The 20,155-nt window shown below is 46.6% G+C and overlaps 1 protein-coding gene across 2 annotated transcripts in view; it reads right to left on the bottom strand.

The window, feature by feature from the left end:
* HUNK (hormonally up-regulated Neu-associated kinase) overlaps positions 1–20,155 on the bottom strand; it is a 127,347-nt gene that overhangs the window by 41,521 nt on the left and 65,671 nt on the right. For both annotated transcript variants that reach the window (XM_065541420.2, XM_045389239.3), the window contains exons 4-5: positions 13,955–14,090; positions 877–1,004 (exon numbers count right to left, since the gene is read on the bottom strand). In XM_065541420.2, the coding sequence (XP_065397492.1) occupies positions 877–1,004; positions 13,955–14,090 (264 nt within the window). The remainder of the gene's footprint in view (positions 1–876; positions 1,005–13,954; positions 14,091–20,155) is intronic.

A 20,155-nucleotide genomic window follows, 5' to 3' on the forward strand; every position in this document is an offset into this window, starting at 1 on the left:
AACTTGAATTGTGAACCAAACAAAAGAACAAATTGTACTGATTTACTGGATCTGAAACCAAACCTTAATACAAACTGTTTACTGAAATGTGAACCAGCTAAAGCTTGAGAGAACTTTTCAAACACACCTGATGATTCAGTCTAATCAAGTAACTTAACCTCTATATACTTAAAAGCTTTTGAACAGGCTCAAAAACTCAACTCACAAAACAAATTGCAGCCCCAACTTCAATGCAACAAACATTTCTTGACAATAATTGCAGAAAGAAGATATATTGCAAATGTGACCACAAATCCTCTTTTCCAAGTCAACATCATAATATGGTGAGTTTTAAAACAATCAAGCCTGCAATTATTTTTCAAATGGAGAATATCAGATCCTTTGGATCTACGTGTTTTGTGCAGAAAGAGGAAGGAGGAGTTAGGGGTTCAGAATTATAAAGGAACAGGAAAGGATACAGGTGAAAGGCATGAGTGAGGCCGGGCACAGTGGCTCATGCCTGTAATCCCAGCACTTTGGGAGGCTGAGACAGGCGGATCATGAGGTCAGGAGATCGAGACCATCCTGGTTAACACGGTGAAACCCCGTCTCTACTAAAAAACACAAAAAACTAGCCGGGCGAGGTGGCGGGCACCTGTAGTCCCAGCTACTCGGGAGGCTGAGGCAGGAGAATGGCGTGAACCCAGGAGGCGGAGCTTGCAGTGAGCCGAGATCACACCACTGTACCTTGACATTTTGATCTAACACTAGAAAGAAATTTACAATCATGGGATAGACATAATACCATTGCTGCAAAACAAATACTGTTTCACAGGTGGACCCGAACTGGTCACAACAGAAGTCCTGAACCGTGATCTAGAATAGCAGGTGCATTACCTGTGGAGAGCTGAGTGGGGAGGGGGTTCATTTCTTTGTCCACCATCTTCTGGTACAAAGCCCTCAGGCTGAAAGGCTCCACCGTGAAAGGCAGCGTCCCGGTCAACATGGCATACATGTTCACACCTCTGAAAAGAGAGACATACACACGAAAGTGGAGTCAGGTCCCCTGGGGAGGGGAAGACACTGGAGACATGGGCTTCACCGAAGCATGAGAGCTGCTGCTTCCATGCCAACCTCCACAGGCCCTCTTCAAAGCCATCTTTGTAGAACGCTCAGTGTCACGTTCAAAGAGTTGGGTGAGGCCGGGCGCGGTGGCTCATGCCTGTGATCCCAGCACTCTGGGAGGTGGATCACCTGAGGTCAGGAGTTTGAGACCAGCCTGTGTAGCGCCTCCATCCCCAACCCCTGCCTCATCAGCCTGGACCACTACCTGCTCATCCCCTCGCTGCTGTGCTGCAAGCTGTGCATGAAGCCCCTGCACACCCTGGCACCCATCTCTAGTAAAAATACAAAAATTAGCCAGGCGTGGTGGCAGGTGCCTGTAATCCCAGCTACTGGGGAGGCTGAGGCAGGAGAATCACTTGAACATAGGAGGTAGAGGTTGCACTGAGCCAAGATCGCGCCATTGCACTCCAGTCTGAGTGTCAAGAGTGAAATTCCACCTCAAAAAAAAAGAAAGAAAGAGAGAGAGAGAGAGAAAGAAAGAAACAAAGAAAGAAAGAGAGAGAGAGAGAGAGGTAGGGAGGGAGGGAGGGAAGGAGGGAAGGAGGGAGGGAGGAAGGAAGGAAGGAAGAAAAAGAGAAAGAAAGAAGGAAGGGAGGGAGGGAGGGAAAGAAAGAGAGAGAAAGAAAGAAAGAAAAAGAAAGAAAGAAAGAAAGAAAGAGAAAGGAAGAAAGAAAGAGAGAGAGAGAGAGAAAGAAAGAAAGAAAGAAAGAAAGAAAGAAAGAAAGAAAGAAAGAAAGAAAGAAAGAAAGAAAGAAAGAAAGAAAGAAAGAAAGAAAGAAAGAAAGAGAGAGAAAGACAGAAAGAAAAGGCAGGCTTGGGTGAGAGCACTTGAATGTGAAGACCCGGAAGGCGACCACAGAGAAAAACAGGAGTTTCAAGAGCGTCAGGAACCACCTCCTGAGGAGGGAACCATGGCCCTCTGCTCTCTCCAAATGCTATGGCAGGAAGAAGTCAACGGCAAGGAGGCCCAGACCAAGCAATGTAAGAAACACCTGGGAGACGTCAGGGACCTCAATTAAGAGTAGTATTGCCATTATGTGGTTTTCCAAGGATGGCTTAGAAGGTGGTACCTGGAAAAGGCTGACCAAAAAATACAGGAAAAGCCCCCCACACCGGAAGCTCCCGTCACAGGCAAACTGTGAGCCAGGTTACCACTCAGCCCTCAGAAACGAAGCCTCATACCAAAACCCGGCATTTTGCTCTACTCTTAAATTTTGCCGTGGCTTGTAACTAGAGAAATTTCTGGGGAGGTGCCCTTCCTTCCTGCCCTGATTTTTTTTATTGTTCATTGTGAGATTCTGCCACCTGGCCCCAACCCAACATCTCAGATGTGGTTGAAATACCTTCTGAATAAGCTTAACTGCCCCTATCCAAAGCCAATCTGAGAACAGAAACATCTTCTTAGAGGATTTTTGTTTTCCTGATGTGCAAATCTAACATCGTTTTGATGAGATTTCCTGATGGGGATGAAATGTCTGCCTACCAAGAGGTCTCAAGTGTTCAAAAGCGCCCAAGGGAATATATATTTTATAAACAGGCACTAAGATTTCCGGTCAAAACAAATCCAATGAGACTGATTGAAATTAAGACCCTCGAGGCCCAATTCCAAGGCGGCCCCCTCTGAATTACGGCATTTCAGATAATGACAGGTGCTGGAGCCCACAGCTCCCGCTAGAAATCATTTGCTAATTTCAGACCTATACTAAGACCTGGTTCCCACTCACAGTGGAGTTAGGGGGACAGATGCATAAACAGTCATTCCACAAATACTTGCTGGATGGCTCTCTGCCCCAGGCAAGACTATAGGTGCTGGGTACTGGGGACCAGAGAAAGACCTGCCCTCTTGGGGTTTGAGTGGGGAAGAAGACAGGCAAGCAACATGCGAACAAATAAATGAGCACAGTCCTTTCAGGGGGTGATCAGTGCAAAAGGAATAAGAAATGCTGAATTGCACCACTTTTGACCACAAGAGGAATTCAATGAAGGGAGAAAGAGAACTTAGAAACAGGTACATGAAGAGGGGACGCCACGCAGGTAGTGACTGCATGTGTGTGAGCTCATGTATCTTTGGCTGGCTGGTTGTGTGGCTGGAGAGATAAAAAGGGCATAAACAAAGAAATGGAAACAAGAATGAACAAGGCACACACAGAGCTATTTGAGCAGCATTTCCCTGTGTGTGTTTAGTGGAACACACCCGCCGGGCGAGGAATAGGGGTTAGGCAGATACAAGTAGTATGGCCAAATAATTTGGGGAGTAGTTATGTTGTATAAGTGGATTAAAGGGGCTCAAAATGGAAAGTAGGAAACTGTGGCAGGAAATCAGCAGGTTGCTGTTAAAATCAGAATGGGAATGATGGCACGCAACAGAAAGGGAAAGGCAAAGACGCAGTGGAGACATTTGAAGGGCACGTGCCAGGTGGCAAACTCAGAATGCAGGACCAATGGTGGTAACAGAGTGGTACTGAGGAGGCTGAGGAGGAGAGACAGGTTAGGGGTGCAGGGAAGGAGTATCAGCGCTAGTGATATGTTTGAGAAGGTACTATGCAATGCTGCACTTTGAGTATGTTTGAGGTAAGAGCTCAACATTCTTGCTTCGAAAAATTATTGGAGATCAGTAAGAGGGAATGCTAAAAGGGTCACAAAATTGTAGAGTTTTGCATACAAAGAGGACTTGGACACACAGCTTTTATGGATGGAAACCTTCTGGCACATCCCACAAAGCTGTTGCTGAGGACCACTGAACAACCTCCAAGATAAGCTGTTCCCAATGTTTCTGAGCCAGCCTGTTCCATCCAGGGCGATTCTATGCAAAAATAAAGCTTTCCAAGACTAAGCCAACGTCTACATCTTCTGTTCTTTGGTTGTGGAACAAGACCAGTTTCTCTTCCATGGTCAGCACTTCACATCTTTGAAAACTAGAACCAGGATCTTCCCACCCTTCTCGGTCTTCCCCAGTCCGGGACCTCAGGCCTTTTGCCTGTGCTTTATTTGACACGGTTGGGAGTCTCCTTAACAACCCAGTCCTCTGCCCTGAATACACACCGGCAGGTTCATGCAGTTAATGAGCTTTAATGCTTCCATGCTACAGAGCAAAGACCTCATATTTCAACAGAGTTGGAGTGAACTGAGTTAAGGGGAAGAAAAAACAAAAAGATTCTGTCCCTGCTCACCACCTCTGAGTGCCTAATCCTACCCTAACATTCATACCTAAAGCTGAAGAGCCTGCTACTTACACAGTATCATTTTGTTCTGCAGCAAGTGCTTCCTAATGCCTAACTCATGCAGTATTTCTCAAACTGAGGGACGCAGACACATCCTCAGGGGTGTGGCAGTTCCGATTTTTATTTTCTTCTTGGCAACAGACTAAAACATTTCACAAAGCATAACCAGGGGCACTGGATGATCATCGTATAACTAACAACACCCTCCACCGCACACACCCAATTTCAGTGCCTGCTTTGGTATTTCTTTACCAATGAACTATTTTTGCCAAAAAAAAAAAAAAAAAAAAAATCACTTTTATTGTCATAGCCTAATGAGAAGGAAGCAGAGCTGGACTTAATGTGTCAGTGATGCATCTATGCTTCTACCAGAGGAAAAGAAAGTCTCCTGGTGACTGGAATAGTGCGTCATTTGTCCTCAGATCAGTGGCATCAGCACCACCTGAGAACTTGTTGAAAATGCACATTCAGGCCGGGCGCGGTGGCTCAAGCCTGTAATCCCAGCACTTTGGGAGGCCGAGACGGGCGGATCACGAGGTCAGGAGATCGAGACCATCCTGGGTAACAACGTGAAACCCCGTCTCTACTAAAAATACAAAAAAACTAGCCGGGCAAGGTGGCGGGCGCCTGTAGTCCCAGCTACTCCGGAGGCTGAGGCAGGAGAATGGCGTGAACCCGGGAGGCGGAGCTTGCAGTGAGCTGAGATCCGGCCACTGTACTCCAGCCCGGGCTACAGAGCAAGACTCCGTCTCAAAAAAAAAAAAAAAAGAAAGAAAATGCACATTCAGGCCGGGCGCGGTGGCTCAAGCCTGTAATCCCAGCACTTTGGGAGGCCGAGACAGGCGGATCACGAGGTCAGGAGATCGAGACCATCCTGGGTAACACAGTGAAACCCCGTCTCTACTAAAAATACAAAAACTTAGCCGGGCGAGGTGGCAGGCGCCTGTAGTCCCAGCTACTCGGGAGGCTGAGGCAGGAGAATGGCGTGAACCCGGGAGGCGGAGCTTGCAGTGAGCTGAGATCCGGCCACTGCACTCCAGCCTGGGCGACAGAGCGAGACTCTGTCTCAAAAAAAAAAGAAAGAAAAAGAAAATGCACATTCAGCCAGGCACAATGGCTCAAACCTGTAATTCCAGCAATTTGGGAGGCTGAGGCGGTCGGCTCTCTTGAGCTCAGGAGTTCGAGATCAGCCTGGGAAACATGGTGAGATCCCATTTCTACAAAAAATACCAAAATTAGCCAGGCATGGTGGCACGCACCTGTAAGTCCCAGCTACTTGGGGGACTGAGGTGGGAGGATCACTTGAGCACAGGAGGTTGGGGCTGCAGGGAGATGTAAGTGTGCCACTGCACTCCAGCTTAGGTGACAGAGCGAGACCCCGACTCTTAAAAAAAAAAAGCAAAAACAAAAAGCAAAGAAAATGCACATTCCTGGGCGCCACTGCACATCTCTGGAATCAGAAACTCTGCGGTGTTTTTGCAAGCCCTCCAGGTGCTTCTGATGCGTACTCAAAAAACTGGAAAGATCCTGGAAGAATGAAAAGTTTTAGGGGAGTTGAGGCATCACAAGATGGGCCTGACAATGTCGAAGAACCTGTGCCCAGCAGTGAGAACTGCACTCAAGCTGTGTACAGCCGTTCCCTTCCCACAAAACATTAGCCATTGCATTCATGTTGCTCATTTGAATATTCTGGAGTTCTTTTACTCTCGGTTATATTTAACCTGTAAATGAGTTTTGGTTTTTTCAGTTGTATAGGGCCATAAATAAAAGGAGTTTAATTTGGGGCTCATGTACTTATAAATAACATTTAAAGAAAAATAACTCACGTCAACACACACAGTTATGAAGAATGTTCTTCGTTTAAAAAGACAGTGTGTAATACTCAAGTTTGCAGAACACTGCTCTATGACCTTTTCTATTCCCTTTCATCTTTAGGGCGCACCTAGCTTTCTGTCCCAGGTGGGGGTGTCGTACAGTGCAGATGCCTCTAGGAGGTAGGACATCGTGATAATGGGAGGGGAACCGCACTAAAGGGGTTTGGAGAGCCTATGAGGCCAGAGGAGCAACTGTAAAGCCTTTATGAATGTTTCTTTCTTGAAGGAGACCCTGAGCCACCAAACGGCTTGCCTCCTTGTCACCGACTGGCTTCAACAGATGCCAAAAGTCTCCTCAAGTCACTGCATATTACACTGGTCTTTGCCTCTCTCCGTCATCTGGCCGGGACCACAGATAAGACGAACAGATGCTTGTCTTCAAGATGGTGCCAGGGCCATCCAGGTGGCAGGTCTGGCCAGGGTTGAGCAAGTGCTTTTTATAGTAACTTTAATTGATGACTTTACAAACTGATTCCAGAATTCCATTTCTCTTGGAGGAGTTTATCATCGATGGGAAAAAAAAAAAAAAAAAAAAGAAGAAGCTGTCACAAATCCTTAAAGAGGACCCACCTCTCTCATCCTAGGGTCTCTCATTCATAAGATGTGGATAATAATAATACCTACCTTCAGACTGCATGAGGGTCACATCAACTAAGCCACAGAAAGAACTGAATTCTGTAGTTGGAAGAAATTAAGCTTGATAAATTGTGATCTATTGTTTCATCAAAAAACCTTTCTTAAAATAAGAGGGAAAAAGCTACAATTTTATTTGTACTGTGTTGCCAAATAAGAATGGAAACCTGGCCAGGCACAGTGGCTCATGCCTGTAATCCCAGCACTTTGGGAGGCTGAGGCGGGCGGATCACCGGAGGTCAGGAGTTCGAGACCAGCCTCAACATGGAGAAACCCCATCTCTACTAAAAATACAAAATGAGTTGGGCTTAGTGGCACATGCCTGTAATCCCAGCTACTCAGAAGGCTGAGGCAGGAGAATCTCTTGAACCCAGGAGGCGGAGGTTGCGGTGAGCAGAGATTGCGTCATTGCCTGGGCAACAAAAGCAAAACTCCATCTCAAAAAAAAAAAAAAAAAAAAAGAAAACCTACGTGAACAGTCATACAGTCCTAGCTAGGAAATTTCAAAAGGGAAACCAGATTGAGCACCTTAATTCCTTTCCCCCAGAGTTTCCATACACGTTTAATATCTGGATAAAGAGAAGCCTAGTCCCTCTGACAGTTCAGAAGTATGTGAGGATACCAAGGGAAAAATGTGGAATGCAGTTTATAAACCTCTGTAATCCCATAGAATTAGTAGGAGTTTCAAAACATGTTCAGAATTTCCTGATGGGTCTTTTGAAATATGGCCCAGGGGCTTTCTGGATTCTCTGTGGCAGACATGGGATTCCCAAGAATCAAAGACAGTCTTAACAAATGAGAGGGAGGGACAAGAGAGGACAACAATCAAATATGACCGGGGGTTTTTCCAGCAGAATGAAATAAGGGTGAGCTATCGCAGGCTGGAAGAAAACCCAAAGATACTAGGCAGCGTGGAATACTCTGATCTCACAAGAGGAAGACGGCAGACAATGCGGGGGCAGCAGAAAGAAGAGGAAAAGCACCCTTACTTGTGAAATACAAACGGGGAAGCTTTGGAATTAAGTCAAAAGCCAAATGGCCATCCTGATATTTAGTCTGATACACAAAAAAATATTCCCTGGAGGAAAAGCTGTGGCATCACCTGCCGTCCCAAAGAGGAAAGACATGGAGCCACTGCTCCCTGGAGAAGTCACTGGCAATTTTAACAAGAGGCAGGGGACAAAGCAACAGACAGAGCCATCCCGGCACGTGGAGGGAGGGTCTGGTTACTTGTTCTTAAGGGGCATGTGAACAGGAACCTCAGAAGCTGCCCAGTTTATACATAGTGCAGTCAAAAGGACCTTCGGGAGATGTACCTTACTTCCGTGTGGCTCTCCAAGAAAGGAATTGCCTTGGAAAAATTAAAACTAACTTGTCACCTGAAAGCAATATCTTTCCATCTTTCAGTATCAACTTTTAATAATACAACTTCCAATTTAAGGTCTTGTAAGTAGACTAGGAATCAATTCATCCATTTGGAAAATCTCAAATTTCACCACTGTTCCATTAAATGGTCTATGTTTAGCAAGAAATTATTTTCTTGTGGATTTCAAGATGGTTGTTTCTCTTCCTTTCCTTCATTCCTTTCTTCTATGTTAAATATGCATGCTAGCTACAAAGGGAAAAAAATCTCATACTTTATAACTGAATAATCTCAGAAGCTAAGGGAAACCTCTCTTAAAAGTCAAAAGCCCTAAGGTTCCCCAAAGGAGTCATAGCGTTCCTCTTCCCACCACCTCCTGCTAGCCTTCATTTTGAGAGGGTCTCAACAGAGAGAAAACACTAATACCATCCTTCCATATTTGACCCCTGCCAGTAGCTTATGATATCTGGTAGTACTTACAAAACACTGAGTCTGAACAGTAGCTGATGATATCTGGTAGTACTTACAAAACATTGAGTCTGAACAGTAGCTGATGATATCTGGTAGTACTTACAAAACACTGAGTCTGAGGCCTAGAACAACTTCTCTCACTCTTCCTCCTGAACACCCAGTTCTATTTGGAGACAGGAGAGTTATTTGGAGACATGGTGCCTCTTGGCCAAGTTGTCTACCCAAAGGTACAGCACTGGAGACAGGGATTTTTTTTTTCCACTAAGTGAAAACAGATTCAATGAGCTAGGAAGGTGGACTGAGTGTGTTGTGCGTGACTCTCCAGGAGGCACCAGGCCCTCACACAAGTACTTCACCCATCCATCCCAAGGACCCCCATGAGAGCAGAGGACAGCTTTAGCCCAAAAACGTTGTGTTCTCAATCTTCTCAGGATAGAACTCTCCATTTCTGTTTTCCTCACCAGTAGGGATTCACTGAAGGTTGCACGTGAGTATTGTAATATTCTGAAGATAAAGTTAATTTTGAATTCTTTTCAATTAAAAAGTACATCTGCATTAAAGTTGTTTTAAATTAGCATATATGTCACTCGGAGGAAAAGTCAATTCACAGTAATAAAAGTTCAATGCACCAGAAGGAATATTTTTGGTGTTTGTGTCTGAAACCTCAAAGTTCATTGGAGACACACACATCAATATATTTTATTTATATATAATATATTTATATATTATATATATATATAAAATGCGGGGTAAGGGTAAAGGAAAGAAGTGAATTACTTTACAGCTATTTTTTATGGTCTTGAAAATAATGACCATTGAAAATAATGGAAAACCCTCAAGAAAGTGCACTATTTCCCATTTCCATTGTTAATTATGGCTTCACTGGAGGAGGGTCCTGGGGGCCCTATTAGTAGGGAAGCGCTTTCTTTCCCAAGGTTTCTTTCAGTGACAGGCTGATTTTCTTCCTAAATCCATCTCAGAAGTTGTGGATAAAGTCCCTGCCATCCATCAGGTCCAAAGCCTCCAGGAGGGGAGTTTGCGCTTTTGGAAGTGAACTCTTCATTCTGTTTTTGTTTCAGAGCCATAAAGAGAGAAGCCATTTTATAATAACAGTGTCTAACCCGGTGAGAAAATCAGTTCCATTTTCACTCTCATTTTAAACAGCCTTCTACATTAAATTCACTTTGGGTTTTCCATCTCCACTTCTGCCAGCAAAGTCATGGGCACCAAACAGAAACCTAACCCGAATCTCAGACACAACACTTCAAAGCAGTAGAAAATTATCTCTTAAAAGGTACTGAAGTTTTATGTTTTTGCCAAAATTAAGAGGAAGAGAAATGAGATGTGTCACACCTATCAGCCTTTTGCATATGCTGTTCCCTCTGCCTGGAACGTTTCCCTGCCCGTTCTCCACCTGGCCAACTCCACTCATCTTTCAGGAACAGATCAAACTTGCCTACAGATGCCTTCCTGACTTAACCCAGCTGTGCAGCCATGTGTACTAGGGCTGCCATAACAAAAAAAATCTGTTTTATTTCTCACCAGTTTACTTTTGACCTTTCCTGGCCTTCTTCCCTGACACCTTCCTCTTCCCGTGGCTGGTTCCTTCTCATCTTTAGGATCTGGCTTTGAAGTCTTCTCCTCAAGAGGCTACTCCATCTTCTTACCTGAATCTCTCTCACTTCCTCCACAGACGTTACCACACTCAGTTTATAGCGTTTTAAAATACCGGCTGTTTGTCCCTCTAGCATGTAAACTCCACCAGGGGAAGTACAACGTAATAGAAGCAGCAGAGGGTGGTGACTCAGAGGCCTAGAGGCAAACCACATAGGTCAAATCCTGGCTCTGTCACACGCTGGTGTATCATGTGGGCAAGTGGCTGAGGCTCTTCATGCCTCAGTTTCCACACCTTTAAATTGGGAGTAACACAGCACTACCTTGAAGGGTTGTTAGGCGGCTAGGATGAGTCAATCCATGCTGATCATTACAAAGAGCCTGGCACCCTCCCTCTCTCTTGTTTCCTCTCCCATCATGTGATCTCTGCACACACTGGTCCCCTGCACCTTCCACCATGAGTGGAAGCGGCCTGAGGCCTCACCAGAAGCAGATGCTGCCACCATGCTTCTTGTACAGCCTGCAGAACCATGAGCCAAATATACCTCTTTTCCTTGTGAATGACCCAGCCCAGGTATTCCTTTGCAGCAAGAAAAGACAGACTAAGACAGGGGACCTCTTGGTCTTTCAGGCTCCCATAGCCTTTTGTGCTTGTGTGTGTGTGCGCGCGCGCGCACGCGCGCACGCACAAATTCTTCCTCTCATAGCTTCCCATTTAGCATAAATGAGTTCTCTAGCTGTTAAGAAAGTGATTATAGACTCACATATTCATATTTATCCACTCAATGCATATTTATCGAGGGAAGACTGTGCCAGACACCTGTGAGAGTTCTTAAGGGTTGGAAGAAATCCATAATGGATTTCCTCCCATATACAACTCTGATCCACTGGTATTAGCTGCTGGGAGGGGCTGTGTTGAGGGGGATTCAGAGGCCTTCTCAGAAGGGAAGTCTATGACTAGCAATGCCCTAGAAGAGAAGGCATCCTCTGCTGCTCCACTCCACTAGCTCTACATGACCCCAGCCCACCTGGGCCCGTCATCAGCGCACCACACACACCCCATATGCAGCCTGCACACCAGACCACACCTGCGAAGTAACTGGGAGCCCAGGCTTCAGCAATGGGCAGCTCCACTACATTCGGGCTCACGTGTGCCTCTAGGCAGCACTCATCACTCTCTTCTATCTGTGCAAACCGGGGGCAAGAGATGTGCCTCACAGGACTGTCCTGAGGATCATGGGTGACTAACCAGGGCACCCAGCCTGCTCAGGAGTAGAAGCTGATTCCTGACCTGTTTCACCTCTTCGCTGACAAGCAGGTCCTCTTAGCCAGGGTTCCAGAAGAGTTGGCCCCTTCTGGGAAAGTTCCGGGAATTCCCTCTCTCTCCACATCTTGTTCTGGTCTCTGTTTCTTCTCAATCTCCAACCGGAACATCCTCAGCTCCTCTCGTTTCTAGAGCCTTGAACTGACCCACATTCCTCTGTTTGCTTTCTTGGCCAGCTTCAGCCCTGACCTGCCAGATTCTGTTTCCCTGGATGAAACACCTGCTCCTTCCTCCTCTGTCCCTCTTTCCCTTTTCTCTTCCTTCCTCCCTCCCTTCCTCCTTTCCTTCTTTCCTTTCTCCTTCCTCTTTCCTCCTTCCCACCTTCTTTTTTTCCTCTGTCCCCTCCTCCAGGTTCCACCAGGTGCTGAGGAAATTCTGGGAGCAAGCCAAGCGGTCCCTGCCCCTCCGCTACAGCCCAGAGGGTTCCAGCAGGTGGACAAAGACCTCACGGTGAGGGCCAGGAACACAGAGAGTGGGGGGCTGGAGGGGACATGGGAGTGCCTCAAAGCCAGCTGGCTGGAGACACAGAGGGCTGCCCAGAGGAACCAGCACCCAGCAACTCAAGAGGGAAAAGAAGAGGGTTCCAGGCCAAAGGAACGGTGCATGTAAGGGCTGGTATGTAGCAAGCGCAGGCTGTGTTCAGGGAACAGGAAACAATGCTGGGTTAGCCAGAGAATGGGTGGGGAGAGAAGGGGAGGGGGCATGCCTTCAACAAGGCCACAGGGCAAGCAAGGGCCCCCCCACGCAAGCCACGTTGGAGAGCTGGGGCTGTATCTTGACACCCTGAAAGGACACTGCTTGGTTCAAATTCCACTCCACCACTTAGCAGCTCTATGACCTTGGGCAATTTTATTTATTTCTCTTATGATGGGTTTCTTCTTCCATAAAATAGGGTAATAGAGAGTAACGATTGCACTGGGTCATTGTGAAACTAAGTGACATGGTGTCTGGCACACATCAAGCACTAAGCAAGCGTTAGCTTCTCTGCCAACCTGAACAAGGGGGTTACAGTGGATATGAAGAGAGGCAGGGGAATTCCAGAAATACTCCGGATCAACACACCTTTCATGCAAACGAGCCTTTCTCGTCTGTATCTTAATCAGAACCTCACTCTGTCTAGAGCCCATTTCCCTGTGGCAAAGGGTTGAATCCTATCCCAGAATCCAAGACTCTGAACTGACCCTGGACCGTCACTGACAGGGGATGGTGGAGGGGGTGACTCACTGGGACCATGGGGGACCCAGGCTCTACCTTTGGTGCAACTGAAGATTCACCTTCAAATACTCATTGTGCTTACCCCTGGTGGCCCTTCCTCTACCAGACCCTGGGAACAAAACGGTGAACCAGACCAACCAATTCCCTCCCCTCGTGCAGAGTCCTTGCTGGCTGGGGAGACAGGGGAGGCACGGATTTAAAACCGGAAAAGGACAGGCTTTGAGAGGTGCCGAGGAGGAAATTGAAAGGGTGAGGAGAGACTCTGGGGGACTCTCTGGTAGGGAGCTCAGAGATGATCTCGGCAGTGGCGCCACTGGCTTGAGACAGGGATGTGGGAATGTGCAGGCCATCCAAAGGGCTGGGAAAGGGCATCCCAGGCATCACAAGTGCATGGCCGGGCACGTGGCTCACGCCTGTAATCCCAGCACTTTGGGAGGCCAAGGCAGGTGGATCACCTGAGGTCAGGAGTTCAAGAACAGCCTGGCCAACATGGTGAAACTTCGTCTCTGCTAAAAATACAAAAATTAGCTGGGCATGGTGGCGCATGCCTGTAATCTCAGCTACTTGGGAGGCTGAGGCAGAGGAATCACTTGAACCTGGGAAGGGGAGGTTGCAGTGAGCTGAGATCACATGACTGCACTCTAGCCTGGGCGACAGAGCAAGACTCTGTCTCAAAAAAAACAACAAGCCCAGAGGTGGGAGAGACAAAAGGGAGGCCGACGTGTCTGAAGAACTGTGAGCAGGGCAGGGGGCAGGAGAGATGGGCGAGCAAGTCCCGCAAGGAGCACGGGCCGGGCAGCAGGATGGAGCTTCACACAGAGGGTGATGGGAAACTAAGGGCCAGAGGAAGGGGCATAAATGAGTCGCAAAGCCAGGATGTGAGCTCTGTGAGGGCAGGACGTGGTTTTCTCCCCTCCTCAGCACCGCACTGAATTTTGGTAAAGGCCATTCTGACAGTTCGTGCAGACCAAAACAGAAGGAACAGAGATGGAAAGCCAGGCCCCAAAGAATCCCTGACAGCGTACTCCTGGGCCTGTCACCTGTGCCTGCCATCCAATACTCAAGCATGATTTCTAAGAAAGGCACGGTGGAGACAGCAGGAGGAACATTGACGTTCAGAAGCTCGATAACTCACATGGACCAGACATCGATTTTGGGGCCGTATTTCTTCCTGGCGAGTAGTTCAGGTGCGGCGTAGGCAGGGCTGCCACACTGCGTGCTGAACGGATCCGAGTAACCCAGGATCCCTGCGCAGTTGCTCAAACCAAAGTCTGCAAAGAGAGGTGAACAAAACAAGCTCCGAATTAGAAAACTGCGGAAATGAAGAGGGAGAAAAAAAAGGAAAACTAAAAAGGGCAGCAGGAAAGGAAACATTCTCTCAGGCTAACACATCATTTAGCATCCTAAAGAAAACCGTAGCAGCTGCAAACCACAACGTCTGGATAGGAGACTCAAGGCAAAAGAATGTCAGTGGCGGTTCCCTGGCTTAGCTGAGAGCATTTTACATCGGGCCTCACTGTTAAAGCCAGTTAGAGCAAACAGTATGCTGAACTAAAACCTATTTCCATCCAATCTTGTAAATGAGTCATCGAGGAAAAAAAGAGAGAATTCGCTTTCTAGGATGAAGGCAGGAAGAAAGAACAGGCAGAGGGGATTGGAGTTAGCTTCCAAGCCGCCAAGTGGGGAAAAAATGAAGGAAGACTGATTATCTCTGGCTGCCGGTGTCACCCTCAGTGACATGCAATCCAGCCACTTACAGTTGACTTTTTCAGCTGAATGTTTTCATTTCATGAAAAAATTTGCCCAAAGATGGTCGGGTGCGGTGGCTCAAGCCTGTAATCCCAGCACTTTGGGAGGCCGAGATGGGCAGATCACGAGGTCAGAAGATCAAGATCATCCTGGCTAACACGGTGAAACCCCGACTGTACTAAAAAATACAAAAAACTAGCCGGGCAAGGTGGAGGGCGCCTGTAGTCCCAGCTACTCGGGAGGCTGAGGCAGGAGAATGGCGTGAACCCAGGAGGCGAGGTTGCAGTGAGCCGAGATCGTGCCACTGCACTCCAGCCTGCGCAACAGAGTGAGACTCTGTCTCAAAAAAAAAAAAAAAAAAATTGCCCCAAAGATATGCAGCACATATAGTGACTTGAAGAGGGGGAAAATATACCCAGCAGTTTAGACAACCCTGAATGTTGGCTGGAAAAGTAGCACCAGAAAGATGGCAATGTTGGCCAGGCGTGATGGCTCACGCCTATAATCCCAGCACTTTGGGAGGCAGAGACGGGCAGATCGCGAGGTCAGGAGATCAAGACCATCCTGGCTAACACGGTGAAACCCCATCTCTACTAAAAATACAAAAAAAAAATTAGCCAGGCGTGGTGGTGGGCGCCTGTAATCCCAGCTACTCAGGAGGCTGAGGCAGGAGAATGGTGTGAACCCGGGAGGCGGAGCTTGCAGTGAGCTGAGATCCGGCCACTGCACTCCAGCCTGGGCAGCAGAGCGAGACTCCGTCTCAAAAAAAAAAAAAAAAAGAAAGAAAGATGGCAATGCAAACTAGACTAAGCAACCTCATGGCACCGCTTTGTTCCTGGATAATTAACATACCCAGGAAAAGGGGGGAGAAAGCCCAGTGCATCAGTGACTTTGGGTCTATTATGCCTTCTGCGCCATGTTTACCTTTTGATCTTAAAGATACTGAAACTGACAGGTAATTAGAGAGTTGTTACTCTTATGCCCTCATCTGAATCTTTCCTTAATCTTTGTTGATCTCAGAATTAAGATCACAGTTCATCCTTTGAACTTCAGTGTAAATATTATGGTCCATCCCCCTCAAACAGAAGACTCAGGCTGCAGGGCTCAGGCAGAGACAGGCTTCCAGTCTTGAACAAAACTCTCGCACTTTCTCAATCGGCAGTATTTATGTCTAGTTTCACGAATGTATTTTCACCTCACTCAAACGTGTCTCCACCTGCAGGACACATGACCATTAGGAACGTTGTAGGAAATCTCAGGGGAGGAGAGATACAGTCCAGTCTGTGCAGTTCACGATGTCACAGCCAAAATGTTTTTCCAAAGTCACTGCGTTAAGCTTTTCTAAAGAGGATCCCATCTAAGCAGAGCTCAGAAAACTCTTGAAGGCTCTAAATATCACCCAAACTCTTCAGCCCAAACTACAAGAGGGAATGGCAAACAAACCAACCAGGCATGCTGCATGTTCAAACACTGAACTCTTCTTTTGTTTTTTTACGATTCCATTTTTCTCTCTTAACCTCCCTCCCCTTCGCCTCCTTGACTCCCTTACTCTTCCCTCCCCAACTCTCCCCCTACACCTTTCCCATCGACCCAGCCAGCTTCCATAGGCCCCAAAAACCGTGTCCAAGGTAAATCCTTCAGGAGTCATGGGTGTGGGAGACTAGGAGGAGATATCAGTTAAAAAGAACCTGAGAAACCCTGTTCTCAGACCCCACCCCTCAGGATCACTGAAGCGGGAAGAAAAGGGCGTGAATATTTTTATAAGAAGAAAAATCTGCCGGGGGCAGTGGCCCATGCCTGTAATCCCAGCACTCTGGGATGCCAAGGTGGGCAGATCACCTGAGGCTATAGTTCGAAACGAGCCTGGGCAACATGGCGAAACCCTGTCTCTACTAAAAATACAAAATTAGCCAGGTGTGGAGGCGCACACCTGTTGTCCCAGCTACTCGGGAGGCTGAGGCAGGAGAATTGCTTAAACCCGGGAGGCAAAAGTTGCAGTGAGCCGAGACTGCGCCACTGCACTCCAGCCTGTGAGACAGAGCGAGGCTCCATCTCAAAAAGAAAGGTGGGGGGAGAAGAAAAATAATATTGTGCTTTAAATTGGAGGGTTGTTTGACTGCTTTCAGTTTGAAAATGAACCTAAAAGAATGTTAATGAACACACAAACGTGTGAGGAGCACCCACTGTGAGAGACAGCACCATCAAATAAAGACAATAATAGTTGAGGAGGCCCAGTTTCATCAGAGTCCTAGAAATTGTTATCTCTAAACTTCTGAGATCAAAGCAAAAGACTCCGTTCCTAATCTCAACAGCGTTCCCGTCACAGCAAAGGGCTGCCTCGTTTTGTTCACCTCCTCACCTCTCCAAGACCTGGGGTCCAAAAAGAAGGACTTGTTCTCAAAGAGGGCAGAGGGAGAGATAAGAGGTCAGATCACCCTCCACCATCCCAGGCAAGTTTGGGAACAGTCTGGCCTTATCTTGAGCACAGTTTCAAGAAGATAACTTAGCAGGGCATTTGGGAGGTGGAAGAGATAGAACCTGCATGTTAAGCAACTTATGTTGATCTAGCCGAAAGGGTTTGATTTAAAATATATTTGTAGAAAAACAACCAGTTTGCTTCACATTCATAATTGTAATTATTAAAACTGTACACATCTGCCTATAATTGGAATTGTGGAACTTGAGAGAAGGCCACCTCCCAGCAATGTCACATGGGTCTGTCTCAATTAGGTTTGGTAAATATATCAGCCAACAACCACTCAATTTTCTGAGAGCTACAGGATGAATCTCACAAAACGCCCAAGTGAACCTGCTTTGGAATACTGAAGTGCAAAACTCAGTTCTAAGTTGCCCCTCTTCCCTTTTAAGATTTAACTTACCAAACATCAGACTGCTTTTTTTAAAAAGGGAAAAAAAACCTTCTGATTAAATCAAATCTTACTCCTGGTAATTCTAGTTAATTTGAAACATGGCTTAAGTAGATTTATTTAAACCGAATTCTTTCAAAGAAAGAGAAACTATTAAGAGGCAATCATAATAGCTATAATCACCTTTGAAAAAAAACAAGTAGGTAATGCCTTTGAAGAAAAGAAGGTTCAAAGAGCTTTCAAGTTACAAAAAAAGACAGGAGTTGGAAGACCTTTGATCCAAATTGCTCAACCCAGGGGCAAGAAACCTCACAGACACTGGGCCTTCATCTCTCCCTCCAGGCCTTCCGGAAATGCGGAAATGCGGTTCTTTCTTAACCAAATGCAGTTCCCACCAGCCCTCAGGGATAGTCTAAGGTCTCTCTTGGGGGAGGTGTGAGGTAGGGTTCCTCAGTTTCCACTGCTCAGGAGAGAACCAGCAACCAAATGGGCACCATTAACAAAGGGAAATCCAATGGTCACTGCCTCCTTTCTAGCAGGTGCGGGCATCCTGCTTTCTGAAGGGGCCGATTTTGTTCCAAAGACCTAAAATGTCTTTGCAGTGCCCATCCAGACATTGCCAGCAGAGAGGCGATGACTCTGTGGGATTTGAATAAAATGGTTCCTGGCGCCCAAAGAGTGACCATAACGTGCAGCAAGAGGGGAAGGGGCGGGCTCTCATTTAGGTGTATGATTTCCTCACTTGACTCAGACAGGTCTCCTCTAAGAGGTTCTGTTATTCAACCAATCTGTGAGCCCCTTATAAAAGGATCCACTGATTGCAGCAGTGAAATGACTGGTTTTTCTAGAATCCCCAGAGCAAACGTCCACCCAATAAAAAGGTCTGTGCATTTCACCATCGCTTATTCCACAAGACAGTTCTGTCGATGGTCACCTAGGGCTACCACGTAAGGAGAAAGCAGAGACACCAAGCACAGAGGAGACAGAGGGGCAAGAGGGAAGGAAAGAAACAGGATGGGCAATGCCCACCTGAGATGTGGAAACTCTGTCTGCACCTTACACGACTCACCAGCCTCAGTCTTTTTGAGACGGAGCCTCGCTCTGTCATATAGGCTGGAGTGCAGTGTCACGATCTTGGCTCATTGCAAACTCTGCCTCCCAGGTTCAACCGATTCTCCTCCCTCAGCCTCCTGAATAGCTGGGATTACAGGCGTGCACCACCACGCCTGGCTAATTTTTGCATTTTTAGTAGAGATGGGGGTTTTACATGTTAGTCAGGCTGGTCTTGAACTCCTGACCTCGTGCTCCGCCTACCTCGGCCTCCCAAAGTGGGATTACAGGTGTGAGCCACTGCGCCTGGCCTATTCTAACTTTTATTGTCATATAAATACTGCTGTTACAAAGTTTTTTCTCTTACAGTCTCTGGTGCTGTTACGACAACTTTATCACTGTCACCTCCGCATTTTCCAAAGAACAGTTACAGGGAACCTAAAACAAAAAACTCCTTTCCTCCATTCCTTACCGCACACCAGGAGGCCCCTTTGTTTAACCCTCCAGATCTCGGAAATGAGGACCAGACAGACTTCCTGCAAGCATTTCAATACCAGTGCCTTGTTTTCTGGCTTATGCATTTGGCCCTCAAGACAAGTAAATGCAACAGTAAAACAATGTAACAAAAAGAAAATCAGCCAGGTGTGGTGGGTCACGCCAGTAATCCCTGCACTTTGGGAGGCCAAGGTGGGCAGATCACCTGAAGTCAGGAGTTTGAGACCAGCCTGGCCAACATGGTGAAACCCCATCTCTACTAAAAATACAAAAATCAGCCAGGTGTGGTGGTGGGCGCCTGTAATCCCAGCTACCCGGGAGGCTGAGACAGGAGAATCCCTTGAACCTGGGAGGCAGAGGCTGCAGTGAACTGAGATTTGTACCACTGCACTCCAGCCTGGGCAACAGAGGGAGGCTCCATCTCAGAAAAAAGAAAAAGAAAAAGAAAATCATTTGAATTATCTAAGAATCTTCTAAGAATAGATTCTCCTAAATGCTTTTGGGGAAAAATTGGTTTCCTCTTCACCGTTAACTTTCTAATAGTAAGTGTATCCATCAACACCTATCAATGGTGTTTAATTATCCAGAGTCTGTGCAGTCTCTTGCCTGGTTCTGAATTGGGAGCTGACTGTAATCCCAAAATATCGAATAAGTCATTTTAATGATGTGTTTTGGAGAATCTTGTAATGACTTTCAGCATTTGTCAAACAAAAGTTCCTTCTTGGGCATAAACGTTAAATTCACAAAGTCCTATTGATCCTCTTCTTTTCCCCTCCTATAAAGTCTTTTCAAGCCATTGAGGTGAAAGAAATTACTTGCACTTCAGGTGGGAGAAAAAGAAAAGAGAGAGAGGAATAAAAGATGGTGCCATCTAGTATCTGGATATAAAAATGATGCCCTGAATTCTGCCCAGAGCAACCACAGAGGGAGACAATAACAACAATAGAACCACCTGAATTCGTCTAGAAAATGAGTCATGCAGTGCATTTGCTATGGACCCTGAATTATGAACCAATTATGATGCTCCATCTTGTAGCTTCCTTCTGATTGGTTCAGACTTCTAACTACCCCTTTGTGGGGACTTCTCTGCACAGCTCCCATTGTACCAACGAGCCTGAATAAAGATTATATTAAAAAGAGAAGGTCAATTGCATTCCCCCTTATTTTAGGCATCC

Source organism: Macaca fascicularis, chromosome 3 (genome assembly GCF_037993035.2).
Source record: "Macaca fascicularis isolate 582-1 chromosome 3, T2T-MFA8v1.1".
Taxonomy (NCBI): Eukaryota; Metazoa; Chordata; class Mammalia; order Primates; family Cercopithecidae; genus Macaca; species Macaca fascicularis.